The sequence below is a fragment of the Somniosus microcephalus genome, chromosome 8 (assembly GCF_052327205.1).
Source record: "Somniosus microcephalus isolate GS21.2 chromosome 8, FLI_Smic_1.0, whole genome shotgun sequence".
Lineage (NCBI taxonomy): Eukaryota > Metazoa > Chordata > Chondrichthyes > Squaliformes > Somniosidae > Somniosus > Somniosus microcephalus.
The window spans coordinates 262,210,640-262,222,943 of NC_140994.1; the positions used below are offsets into that span (position 1 = coordinate 262,210,640).

Below are 12,304 nucleotides of genomic sequence, written 5' to 3' on the forward strand. Positions count from 1 at the left end.
TACTGTCGGAGGGGCAGTACTGAGGGAGCGCTGCACTGTCGGAGGGGCAGTACTGAGGGAGCGCTGCACTGTCGGAGGGGCAGTACTGAGGGAGTGTTGCACTGTCGGAGGGGCTGTACTGAGGAAGCGTCGCACTGTCGGAGGGCCTGTACTGAGGGAGCGCCGCACTGTTGGAGGGGCAGTACTGAGGGAGCGCTGCACTGTCGGAGGGGCAGTACTGAGGGAATGCCGTACTGTCGGAGGGGCAGTACTGAGGGAGCGCTGCACTGTCGGAGGGGCAGTTCTGAGGGAGTGCCGTACTGTCAGAGGGGCAGTACTGATGGAGCGCCGCACTGTCGGAGGGGCAGTACTGAGGGAGTGCCGCACTGTGGAAGGGGCAGTACTGAGGGAGTGCCGCACTGTCGGAGGGGCAGTACTGAGGGAGTGCTGCACTGTCGGAGGGGCAGTACTGAGGGAGCGCCGCACTGTCGGAGGGGCAGTACTGAGGGAGCGCTGCACTGTCGGAGGGGCAGTACTGAGGGAGCGCCGCACTGTCGGAGGGGCAGTACTGAGGGAGCGCCGCACTGTTGGAGGGGCAGTACTGAGGGAGCGCCGCACTGTCGGAGGGGCAGTACTGAGGGAGCGCTGCACTGTCGGAGGGGCAGTCCTGAGGGAGCGCCGCACTGTCGGAGGGGCAGTACTGAGGGAGCGCTGCACTGTCGGAGGGACAATTCTGAGGGAGTGCCGCACTGTAGGAGGGGCAGTACTGAGGGAGTGCTGCACTGTCGGAGGGGCAGTACTGAGGGAGCGCCGCACTGTCGGAGGGGCAGTACTGAGGGAGCGCCGCACTGTTGGAGGGGCAGTACTGAGGGAGCGCCGCACTGTCGGAGGGGCAGTACTGAGGGAGCGCTGCACTGTCGGAGGGACATCACTGAGGGAGTGCCGCACTGTGGGATGGGCAGTACTGAGGGAGTGCTGCACTGTCGGAGGGGCAGTACTGAGGGAGCGCCGCACTGTCTGAGGGGCAGTACTGAGGGAGCGCCGCACTGTCGGAAGGGCAGTACTGAGGGAGCGCCGCACTGTCAGAGGGGCAGAACTGAGGGAGCGCCGCACTGTCGGTGGGGCAGTACTGAGGGAGCGCCGCACTGTCGGAGGGGCAGTACTGAGTGAGTGCCGCACTATCGGAGGGGCAGTACTGAGGGAGCGCTGCACTGTCAGAGGGGCTGTACTGAGAGAGTGCCGCACTGTCAGAGGGGCGGTACTGAGGGAGTGCTGCATTGTCGGAGGGGCAGTACTGAGGGAGCACTGCACTGTCGGAGGGGCAGTACTGAGGGAGTGCTGCACTGTCGGAGGGGCGGTACTGAGGGAGTGCTGCACTGTCGGAGGGGCAGTACTGAGGGAGCACTGCACTGTCGGAGGGGCAGTACTGAGGGAGCGCTGCACTGTCGCTCCACACCTGGAGCATTGTGAGCAGTTCTGGGCACTACACTTTAGGAAGGATATATTGGCCTTGGAGGGATGGCAGCGGAGGTTTACCAGAATGATACCCGAACTCCAGGTATTGGTACACAGCGCATGCGCATTATCAATCAGTTGTAACTCCAACTACCCGCCTTGATTCTGTAACCCTTCCTACCCGTACCCAACATAAATCTATCGATTTCAATTTTGAAATTTTCAATTGACCCCCCCCAGCCTCATCAGCTTTTTGGGGGCGAGAGTTCCAGATTTCCACTATCCTTTGTGTGAAGAAGTGCTTCCTGACATCACCCCTGAACGGCCTGACTCGAATTTTAAGTAATGCCCCCATTTTCTGCACTCCCCCACCAGAGTGCTGCACTGTCGGAGGTGCCGTCTTTCAGAGGAGACGTCAAAACCGAGGCCCTGTCTGTCCTCTCAGGTGGACGTAAAAGATCCCATGGCACTATTTCGAACAAGACATAGACATAGATATAGAAGGTAGGAGCAGGAGTCGGCCATTCAGCCCCTCGAGCCTGATCCGCCATTCAATGAGATCATGGCTGATCATCCAAACTCAGTACCCTGTCGCTGCCTTCTCCCCATATCCCTTGATCCCTTTAGCCTTAAGAAATATATTCAACTCCTTCTTGAATATATTTAATGAATTGGCCTCCACTGCCTTCTGTGGTAGAGAATTCCACAGGTTCACCACTCTCTGGGTGAAGAAATTCCTCCTCATCTCTGTCCTAAATGGCAGAGAGCAGAGGGAGTTCTCCCTGGTGTCCTGGGGCCAATATTTATCCCTCAATCAACATCACTACAAAACAGTTGATCCGCTCATTATCACATGGCTGTTTGTGGGAGCTTGCTGTGTGCAAAGTGGCTGCTGCGTTTCCTACATTACAACAGAGACTACACTTCAAAAAGTACTTCATTGGCTGTAAAGCGCTTTGGGACGTCCGGTGGTTGTGAAAGGTGCTGTAGAAATGCCAGTCTTTCTTTCTTCTGATTCTTCCAAACTTTTATTTCCCTGTTAGATTTGGAATTGGCCCAATGAATGACAGTGCCAACAGTTTTTTAAAATTAGTTTATGGGATGTAGGCGTCGCTGGCAAGGCCGGCATTTATTGACCTCCCTAATTGCCCTTGGGAAGGTGGTGGTGAGCCGCCTTCTTGAGCCGCTGCAGTCCGTGCGGTGAAGGTGCTCCCACAGTGCTGTTAGGGAGGGAGTTCCAGGATTTTGACCCAGCGACGATGAAGGATCGGCCGATATATGTCCCAAGTCAGGATGGTGTGTGACTGGGAGGGGAACTTGGAGGTGGTGGTGTTCCCATGCGCCTGCTGCCCTCGTCCTTCGAGGTGGAAGAGGTCGCGGGTTTGGGAGGTGCTGACGAAGAAGCCTTGGCGAGTTGCTGCAGTGCATCTTGTAGAATGGTACACACTGCAGCCACGGTGCGCCGGTGGTGGAGGGAGTGAATGTTTAAACTAATTCTCGCCTCCTCTACTGAAGCTGTTGGGAGTACAGTTCCATTGGACATCAACAATTGGCAACTCAGTGTTTGTCCAAATATTGCAGTTCATCACTCCAGCAGAGATCCGCTCACCCAGTGGAGAGTGTGGATTGCACCTGGGACATAGAAACATAGAAGATAGGAGCAGGAGTTGGCCATTCGGCCCCTCGAGCCTGCTCCGCCATTCAACGAGATCATGGCTGATCATCCAAACCCTAGCACCCGGTCCCTACACCGACAGCCATCCCACCCAAGCCCGATCCCCATAACCCCATAAACCCACGTATTTAATCCCCCCTAACACTAAGGGCCAATTTTTATCATGGCCAATCAACCTAACCCGCACATCTTTGGACTGTGGGAGGAAACCGGAGCACCCGGAGGAAACCCACGCAAACACGGGGAGAATGTGCAAACTCCACACAGACAGTCACCTGAGGCCGGATTTGAACCCGGGTCCCTGGCGCTGTGAGGCAACAGTGCTAACCACTATGCCACCGTGCTGCCCCTTCAGCCAGTTAAGTTATGCTCAATGATTTAATTCTTTCACTGGGGCGGCAGCTATCCACATTCAATGTTACAAAAAGGGTTTGCGATGGTAAAAAGGGAAAGATTTGACAGGGCAGATAGCATGGGGCGGAGGCGATAATGTAAAAACCACCTAGGGCTGGTTGGCAGATATTGGTTTCCTAGAATCCCAACTCACCAGCTGTGCCATGATTATTAGGTTCATTGCAGTTCTTTTCCCGTTTAAAAGGGGAGAGAATTAGTTTGAAAAAGTTTCAATATAAATAGACTGGCGGAACTAGCACCCCTCCCTCCTCACACATTAATTAGATTACAAGAGCCAGGGCATTTCGACACAAATGGTGCATTTTTCGACGCCTATGATGCTGCCAACTCTTCCAGGATCGTCCTGCAGTCTCCGGGGATTAATTTCCCAAAAGCTGATGCAATTCACCAGAAGAAAGAAATCATATGGCTATTTAAAATATCGGCGATAGCAATAAACAACAACAACAACTTGCATTTATAGAGCGCCTGTAACGTAGTATAACGTCCCGTGGCGCTTCACAGGAGCGATTATCAAACCGAATTTAACACCGAGCCACATGAGATGTTAGGACAGGTGACCAAAAGCTTGGTCAAAGACGTAGGTTTTAAGGAGCGTCTTAAAGGAGAAAACAGAGGTAGCGAGGCAGAGCGGTTTAGGGAGGGAATTCCAGAGCTTAGGGCCCAGGCAGCTGAAGGCATGGCCGCCAATGGTGGAGTGATTATAATCAGGGATATTCAAGAGGCCAGAATTAGAGGAGCGCAGAGATCTCGGGGGGTTGTGGGGCTGGAGGAGGTTACAGAGATAGGGAGGGGCGAGGCCATGGAGGGATTTGAAAACAAGGATGGGAATTTTGAAATCGAGGCGCTGCTTAACCGGGAACCAATGTAGGTCAGTGAGCACAGGGGTGATGGGCGAACGGGACTTGGTGCCAGTTAGGACACGGGCAGCCGAGTTTTGGATGACCTCATGTTTACGTAGGGTAGAATGTGGGAGGCCAGCCAGGAACGTGTTGGAATAGTCAAGTCTAGAGGTAACAAAGGCATGGATGAGGGTTTCAGCAGCAGATGAGCGTCATCAGCATACATGTGGAAAATGACGCTGTGTTTTTGGATGAAGTCTCTAAAGGGCAGCATGTAGATGAGAATGAGGGGCCAAGGATAGATTCTTGGGGGACAACAGAGGTAGCGGGAAGAGAGGCTATTGCAGGTGATTCTCTGGCTACGATTAGATGGAGTTATGATACAGATCAGCCATGATCTAACTGAATGGAGGAACAGGCTCGAGGGGCTGAATGGCCCCCTCCTGCTCCTAAATCCCTTCAAAGATAATGAGGCAAGTCCCCGAAAAACAGCCCTGTCCAAACCTGCAGACCCGCAGCGCAAACTAACGATTAAGAAATATCAGCGCAAGTTGAGATAGCTGCCTAGGCTTCACGGGCTAAAGTGGCAGGGCTGTGGGGATACAGGTGGCCCACAGACAGCAACATGGACACCCCGCAGTCTAGATAGTGTCAGCAAGCTATCCAACACTGGAAGGCGTCACAGATGAGCCTGATCCTGTCCTCAACTGATACCTTCTCGCACTGATAGGGATCTGGAGCAGCCAGGAACCCTGGCTGATTCTCCCTGCCCTACCTTAGTGACCACTGCGGAGCTGTGAGGCTTTCCAGTGTTGAATAGCTTGCTCAGGGGCACTGAAGATAATTACAACATCCTCACTGCTACCCCAGGCGAGAGGAGCTAGCTCAGTGCTGATCAACCCTAGGTTTGCATGCCTCAGCTACTCCCTGTCTTAACTAGGCCATTGGAAGAACTCAACAACAACAGCTTGCATTTATATAGCGCCTTTGGTAAAACAAAGTGCTAAGAGGCTTCACAGGAGCGTTACGAGACAAAATTTGACACCGAGCCACTTCAAGAGATATTCGGACAAGTGGCCAAAAGCTTGGCCAAAGAGGTAGGTTTTAAGAAGTGTCTTAAAAGGAGGAGAGGGAGGTAGAGAGGCGGAGAGGTTTAGGGAGGGAATTCCAGAGCTTAGGGCCCAGACAGCTGAAGGCACGGCCGCCAATGGTGGAGCGATTATAATCAGTGATGCTCAAGACGCTAGAACTGGAGGAGCGCAGATATCTCGGGGAGTTTTAGGGCCGGAGGAGGTTACAGAGATAGGGAGGGGGCGAGGCCATGGAGGGATTTGGAAACAAGAATGAGAATTTTAAATTCGAGGCGTTGCTGGACTGGGAGCCAATGTAGGTCAGCGAGCACAGGGGGCGATGGGTGAGCGGGACTTGGTGTGAGTTAGGACACGGGGCAGTGAGCACAGGGGGTGATGGGTGAACGGGACTGGGTGTGAGTTAGGACACGGGGCAGTGAGCACAGGGAGTGATGGGTGGACGGGACTGGGTGTGGGTTAGGACACGGGGCAGTGAGCACAGGGGGTGATGGGTGAACGGGACTGGGTGTGAGTTAGGACACGGGGCAGTGAGCACAGGGGGTGATGGGTGAACGGGACTGGGTGTGAGTTAGGACACGGGGCAGTGAGCACAGGGGGTGATGGGTGAACGGGACTGGGTGCGAGTTAGGACACGGGGCAGCGAGCACAGGGGGTGATGGGTGAACGGGACTGGGTGTGAGTTAGGACACGGGGCAGCGAGCACAGGGGGTGATGGGTGAACGGGACTGGGTGTGAGTTAGGACACGGGGCAGTGAGCACAGGGGGTGATGGGTGAACGGGACTGGGTGTGAGTTAGGACACGGGGCAGTGAGCACAGGGGGTGATGGGTGACCGGGACTGGGTGCAAGTTAGGACACGGGGCAGTGAGCACAGGGGGTGATGGGTGAACGGGACTGGGTGCGAGTTAGGACACGGGACAGTGAGCACAGGGGGTGATGGGTGAATGGGACTGGGTGTGAGTTAGGACACGGGGCAGTGAGCACAGGGGGTGAGGGGTGAACGGGACTTGGTGTGAGTTAGGACACGGGGCAGTGAGCACAGGGGGTGATGGGTGAACGGGACTTGGTGTGAGTTAGGACACGGGGCAGTGAGCACAGGGGGTGATGGGTGAACGGGACTGGGTGTGAGTTAGGACACGGGGCAGTGAGCACAGGGAGTGATGGGTGGACGGGACTGGGTGTGGGTTAGGACACGGGGCAGTGAGCACAGGGGGTGATGGGTGAACGGGACTGGGTGTGAGTTAGGACACGGGGCAGTGAGCACAGGGGGTGATGGGTGAACGGGACTGGGTGTGAGTTAGGACACGGGGCAGTGAGCACAGGGGGTGATGGGTGAACGGGACTGGGTGCGAGTTAGGACACGGGGCAGCGAGCACAGGGGGTGATGGGTGAACGGGACTGGGTGTGAGTTAGGACACGGGGCAGCGAGCACAGGGGGTGATGGGTGAACGGGACTGGGTGTGAGTTAGGACACGGGGCAGTGAGCACAGGGGGTGATGGGTGAACGGGACTGGGTGTGAGTTAGGACACGGGGCAGTGAGCACAGGGGGTGATGGGTGACCGGGACTGGGTGCAAGTTAGGACACGGGGCAGTGAGCACAGGGGGTGATGGGTGAACGGGACTGGGTGCGAGTTAGGACACGGGACAGTGAGCACAGGGGGTGATGGGTGAATGGGACTGGGTGTGAGTTAGGACACGGGGCAGTGAGCACAGGGGGTGAGGGGTGAACGGGACGGTGTGAGTTAGGACACGGGGCAGTGAGCACAGGGGGTGATGGGTGAACGGGACTGGGTGCGAGTTAGGACACGGGGCAGTGAGCACGGGGGGTGATGGGTGAACGGGACTGGGTGTGAGTTAGGACACGGGGCAGTGAGCACAGGGGGTGATGGGTGAACGGGACTGGGTGTGAGTTAGGACACGGGGCAGTGAGCACATCGGGGGATGGGTGAATGGGACTGGGTGTGAGTTAGGACACGGGGCAGCGAGCACAGGGGGTGATGGGTGAATGGGACTGGGTGTGAGTTAGGACACGGGGCAGTGAGCACAGGGGGTGATGGGTGACCGGGACTGGGTGTGAGTTAGGACACGGGGCAGTGAGCACAGGGGGTGATGGGTGAACGGGACTGGGTGCGAGTTAGGACACGGGACAGTGAGCACAGGGGGTGATGGGTGAATGGGACTGGGTGTGAGTTAGGACACGGGGCAGTGAGCACAGGGGGTGAGAGGTGAACGGGACTTGGTGTGAGTTAGGACACGGGGCAGTGAGCACAGGGGGTGATGGGTGAACGGGACTGGGTGCGAGTTAGGACACGGGGCAGTGAGCACGGGGGGTGATGGGTGAACGGGACTGGGTGCGAGTTAGGACACGGGGCAGTGAGCACGGGGGGTGATGGGTGAACGGGACTGGGTGTGAGTTAGGACACGGGGCAGTGAGCACGGGGGATGATGGGTGAACGGGACTGGGTGTGAGTTAGGACACGGGGCAGTGAGCACAGGGGGTGATGGGTGAACGGGACTGGGTGTGAGTTAGGACACGGGGCAGTGAGCACATCGGGGTGACGGGTGAACGGGACTGGGTGTGAGTTAGGACACGGGGCAGTGAGCACAGGGGGTGATGGGTGAACGGGACTCGGTGCGAGTTAGGACACGGGGCAGCAGGGTTTTGGATGATCTCAACTTTATGGAGAGTGTAAGATGGGAGACCGGCCAGGAGTGTGTTGGAATAGTCAAGTCTAGAGGTAACAAAGGCATGGGTGAGGGTTTCATCTGTAGGTGAGTCGAGGCCGGGGCGGAGGCGAGCGACACTACAGAGCTGGAAGTTTGCGGTCTTGGTGCTGGAAAGGACTGTTAATAGTTAATATCAGTTTGCCTTTTAGCTGACTCTAAATACTAATGAATAATATTTGTGGATCTCCCACGGTGTGTCAGACTGGTACAGAATACAATAGATCCTTTTAGTGGGGGGAATTACGGATATTGACCTCCTACAACATTGCCATCTGATGCACAGGCTGAGTAAATACCGATACCCACATAAAATCATAGAATGGTCACAGCACAGAAGGAGGCCATTTGGCCCATCGAGTCCATGCCGGCTCTCTGCAAGACCACTTCAGCCAGTCCCACTCCCCCGCCCTGTCCCTGTAGCCCTGCAAATTTTTTTCCTTCAGGTACTTATCCAATTCCCTTTTGAAAGCCATGATTGAATCTACCTCCACCACCCTTTCAGGCAGTGCATTCCAGATCCTAACCACTCGCTGAGTAAGAAAGTTTTTCCTCATGTCACCTTTGGTTCTTTTGCCAATCACCTTAAATCTGTGTCCTCTGGTTCTCGACCCTTCCGCCAATGTGAACAGCTTCTCTCTATCTACTCTGTCCAGACCCCTCATGATTTTGAACACTTCTATCAAACCTCCTCTCAACCTTCTCTGCTCTAAGAAGAACAACCCCAGCTTCTCTAGTCTATCCACGTAACTGAAGTCCCTCATCCCTGGAATCATTCTCGTAAATCTTTTCTGCACCCTCTCTAAGGCCTTCACATCCTTCCTAAAGTGCCCAGAATTGGACACAATACTCCAGTTGAGGCCGAACCAGTGTTTTATGAAGGTTCATCATAACTTCCTTGCTTTTGTACTCTAAGCCTCTATTTATGAAGCCCAGGATCCTGTAAGCTTTTTTAACCGCTTTCCCAACCTGCCCTGCCACCTTCAACGATTTGTGCACATATACCCCCAGGTCTCTCTGTTCGTGCACCCCCTTTAGATTTGTACCCTTTAGTTTATACTGCCTCTCCTCTATGATTCCATGATTCTATGGGGGAGTGGGACTAGCTGAAGTGCTCTTGCAGAGAGCCGGCACGGGCTCGGCGGGACGAATGGCCTCCTTCTGTGCTGTAACCATTCTATGATTCTATGATTCCTCGTTCTTCCTACCAAAATGCACCACTTCGCACTTTCTGCATTAAACTTCATCTGCCGCGTGTCCGCCCATTCCACCAGCCTGTCTATGTCCTCTTGAAGTCTATCACTACCCTCCTCACTGTTCACTATACTTCCAAGTTTTGTGTCGCCTGCAAATTTTGAAATTGTGCCCTGTACACCCAAGTCCAAATCAAGAAAATCAGTGATCCTAGTACCGACCCCTAGGGAACACCACTGTATACCTATATCAATTTTTATCCCATCCAGTATCTCAACTACCTCCTCTTTCACTATGACTCTTTCAGCACGGTGGCATAGTGGTTAGCACTGTTGCCTCACAGCGCCAGGGACCCGGGTTCGAATCCGGCCTCGGGTGACTGTCTGTGTGGAGTTTGCACATTCTCCCCGTGTTTGCGTGGGTTTCCTCCGGGTGCTCCGGTTTCCTCCCACAGCCCAAAGATGTGCGGGTTAGGTTGATTGGCTGTGATAAATTGACCCTTAGAGTTAGGGTTACGGAGATAGGGTGGGATATGTGTTGGTGTAGGGGTTACGGGGATCGGGTGGGATATGTGTCGCTGCAGGCTCGATGGGCCGAAATGGCCTCTATCTACACTGTGGGGTTTCTGTGATTCTGTGATATGTGTCGACATCGTAGCAGCCATTGGAAAAAGGATATAGAGGCACTGGAGAAGGTGCAAAAACGATTTACAAGGATGATACCAGAACTGAGGTTATATCTGTCAGGAAAGTCTGAACAGGCCGGGGCTCTTTTCTCTAGAAAAGAGAAGGCTGAGGGGTGACCTGATCGAGGTCTTTAAGATTATGAAGGGCTGCATAGGGTAGGCGTAGAGAAGATGTTTCCACTTCTGGGGGAGGCCAGAGCTAGGGGCCGTAAATATAAGATAGTCACTAATAAATCCAATAGGGAATTCAGAAGAAACTTCTTTACCCAGAGAGTGGTGAGAATGTGGAACTCGCTACCACAGGGAGTGGTTGAGGTTAATAGCACAGATGCATTTTAGGGGAAGCTAGATAAACACATGAGGGAGAAAGGAATAGAAGGATACGCTGATAGGGTGAGATAAAGTAAATAGAGTAGGAGGAGGCTCATGTGGAGCATAAACAGCAGCAGAGACTGGTTGGGCCGACTGGGAGCAGTGGGTGAGCCAGAAAAAGACTTCTGTGAACATACTGTTCTTGTGTTTATAATGTGCGCTGCCCTCAGCTCTGAATGAGTGAGCGAAGCAAAGAGATTCTTTGGAATGAAAATCGGGCAGGTTGTACAACGGGGGAGGGTGGGGGGTGAGGGGGGCTGCGGTGGAGTAGAAAATCTACCCGATGGTATTCTGCACAGCAACACTCTCTGACAGATCAGCACCAGATTGAGCCATGTAATGCCACGTAAGTGTCAGCAGTGGCTCACTGGGCAGCACCATCGCCTGAGTCAGAAGGTTGTGGGTTCATGTCCCACTCCAGGGACTTGAGCACATAATCTAGGCCGACACTCTCGTGCAGTACCGTGGGAGTGCTGCACTGTCAGAGGTGCCGTCTTTCAGATGAGACGTTAAACCGAGGCCCTGTCTGCCCTCTCAGGTGAGCGTGAAAGATCCCATGGCACTATTTCGAAGAAGAGCAGGGGGAGTTCTCCCCGTTGTCCTGGGGCCAATAATTATCCCTCAATCAACATCACTAAAAACAGATTATCTGGTCATTATCACATTGCTGTTTGTGGGAGCTTGCTGTGCGCAAATTGGCCGTTGCATTTCCTATATTACAACAGTGACTACACTTCAAAAAAGTACTTCATTGGCTGTAAAGTGCTTTGGGACGTCCGGTGGCCGTGAGAGGCGCTATAGAAATGCAAGTCTTTCTCTCTTTCCTATCATTTGATGTGTTCACCAGGCAGCCTTTCCTCACTAGCTGGCAGCAGTTGCAAAGGCTTTAACTGAGCCACGCGTACTGGGGAAATCCTGGGTTCCACTGCTAGCTGATCTCAGCTCCTGCGCTTTCAGTGCCTCTGCAGGGGCGGGAAGGCACGGAAGGGGGGGGGGGGGGAAAGAAATCGGCCAGAGCACTTGCTCCTGATGCCTCTCCGGCGACTCTGTGTCCGTGCGAGGCTCAGACCTGCGATGCCTGCCACAGTCGAATAGCCAGCCACCCTGCACCGCCGACATGAAGAATGGCCGGGGAGGAGGCTTGTGGAGCCGTACGCAACCTTCAGGAGACGAGGTGGGAGTGAGGAAACTGAGCGGGTGTGTGCGGGGGGGGGGGGGAGTTAAAATACAGAAAACAATTTGCCTTTACCGATAATATTCTGCAATTAATTTAAAGCATAGACGCATATTCCTAGTGAATCCTTAACAAAAAATGTATAACCTTAGGGTGTACTCTGACAGAAGGTCATTATTCATATTAATACAACATAAAATATTCAAAATAGAAAAGATCTACGATTCAAATGGCAGGTAAAGCGTTTTAAGGAGCTTTTTTCTATTGAAGCCATGATATTTTTGCATCGCTTCCAGCTTATGTGAAAGGTAAACAAGCTCTCTACTTAGTGGCTCGTTAAAATCTCCCTTACCTGCCCGGCTCCTGCCTGAATCCATCCAACCAGGACTGACAGCAGGAGCCCCTGCTTGTAGAAGCCCTCCATCACGCACAGACAGCAGTCATGTCCCAGTCTACCGTCCCGATTCAGTCACTCAGGATGCTGAGAGCTTTGAGTAAACATCGTCCTATTTAAACACAAAGCAAAGGTAGGCAGGGCTGGAGCTAGCCAATCATGGGCAAGAAATGGCAAATGTATGCTCCATCCAGCCTCAATGGATGTAACCCTTTCAATGCAGAATTACAGGGCCTTTACGTAGCACATTCAACTAGTGCTTGTCAAACTTTCCTGCAAATATTGACACACTCCCGGAGGCACCT

At 53.8% G+C, this 12,304-nt stretch overlaps 1 protein-coding gene across 1 annotated transcript in view; it reads right to left on the reverse strand.

The window, feature by feature from the left end:
- The window catches only part of gpx3 (glutathione peroxidase 3), a 44,071-nt gene extending 31,973 nt beyond the window's left edge, over positions 1 to 12,098 (reverse strand). Inside the window, exon 1 of the mRNA XM_085996008.1 lies at positions 11,958 to 12,098. Within this exon, the coding sequence (XP_085852134.1) occupies positions 11,958 to 12,029 (72 nt within the window). The 5' untranslated portion in view covers positions 12,030 to 12,098. The remainder of the gene's footprint in view (positions 1 to 11,957) is intronic.
- Between the last annotated feature and the right edge of the window lie 206 nt (positions 12,099 to 12,304).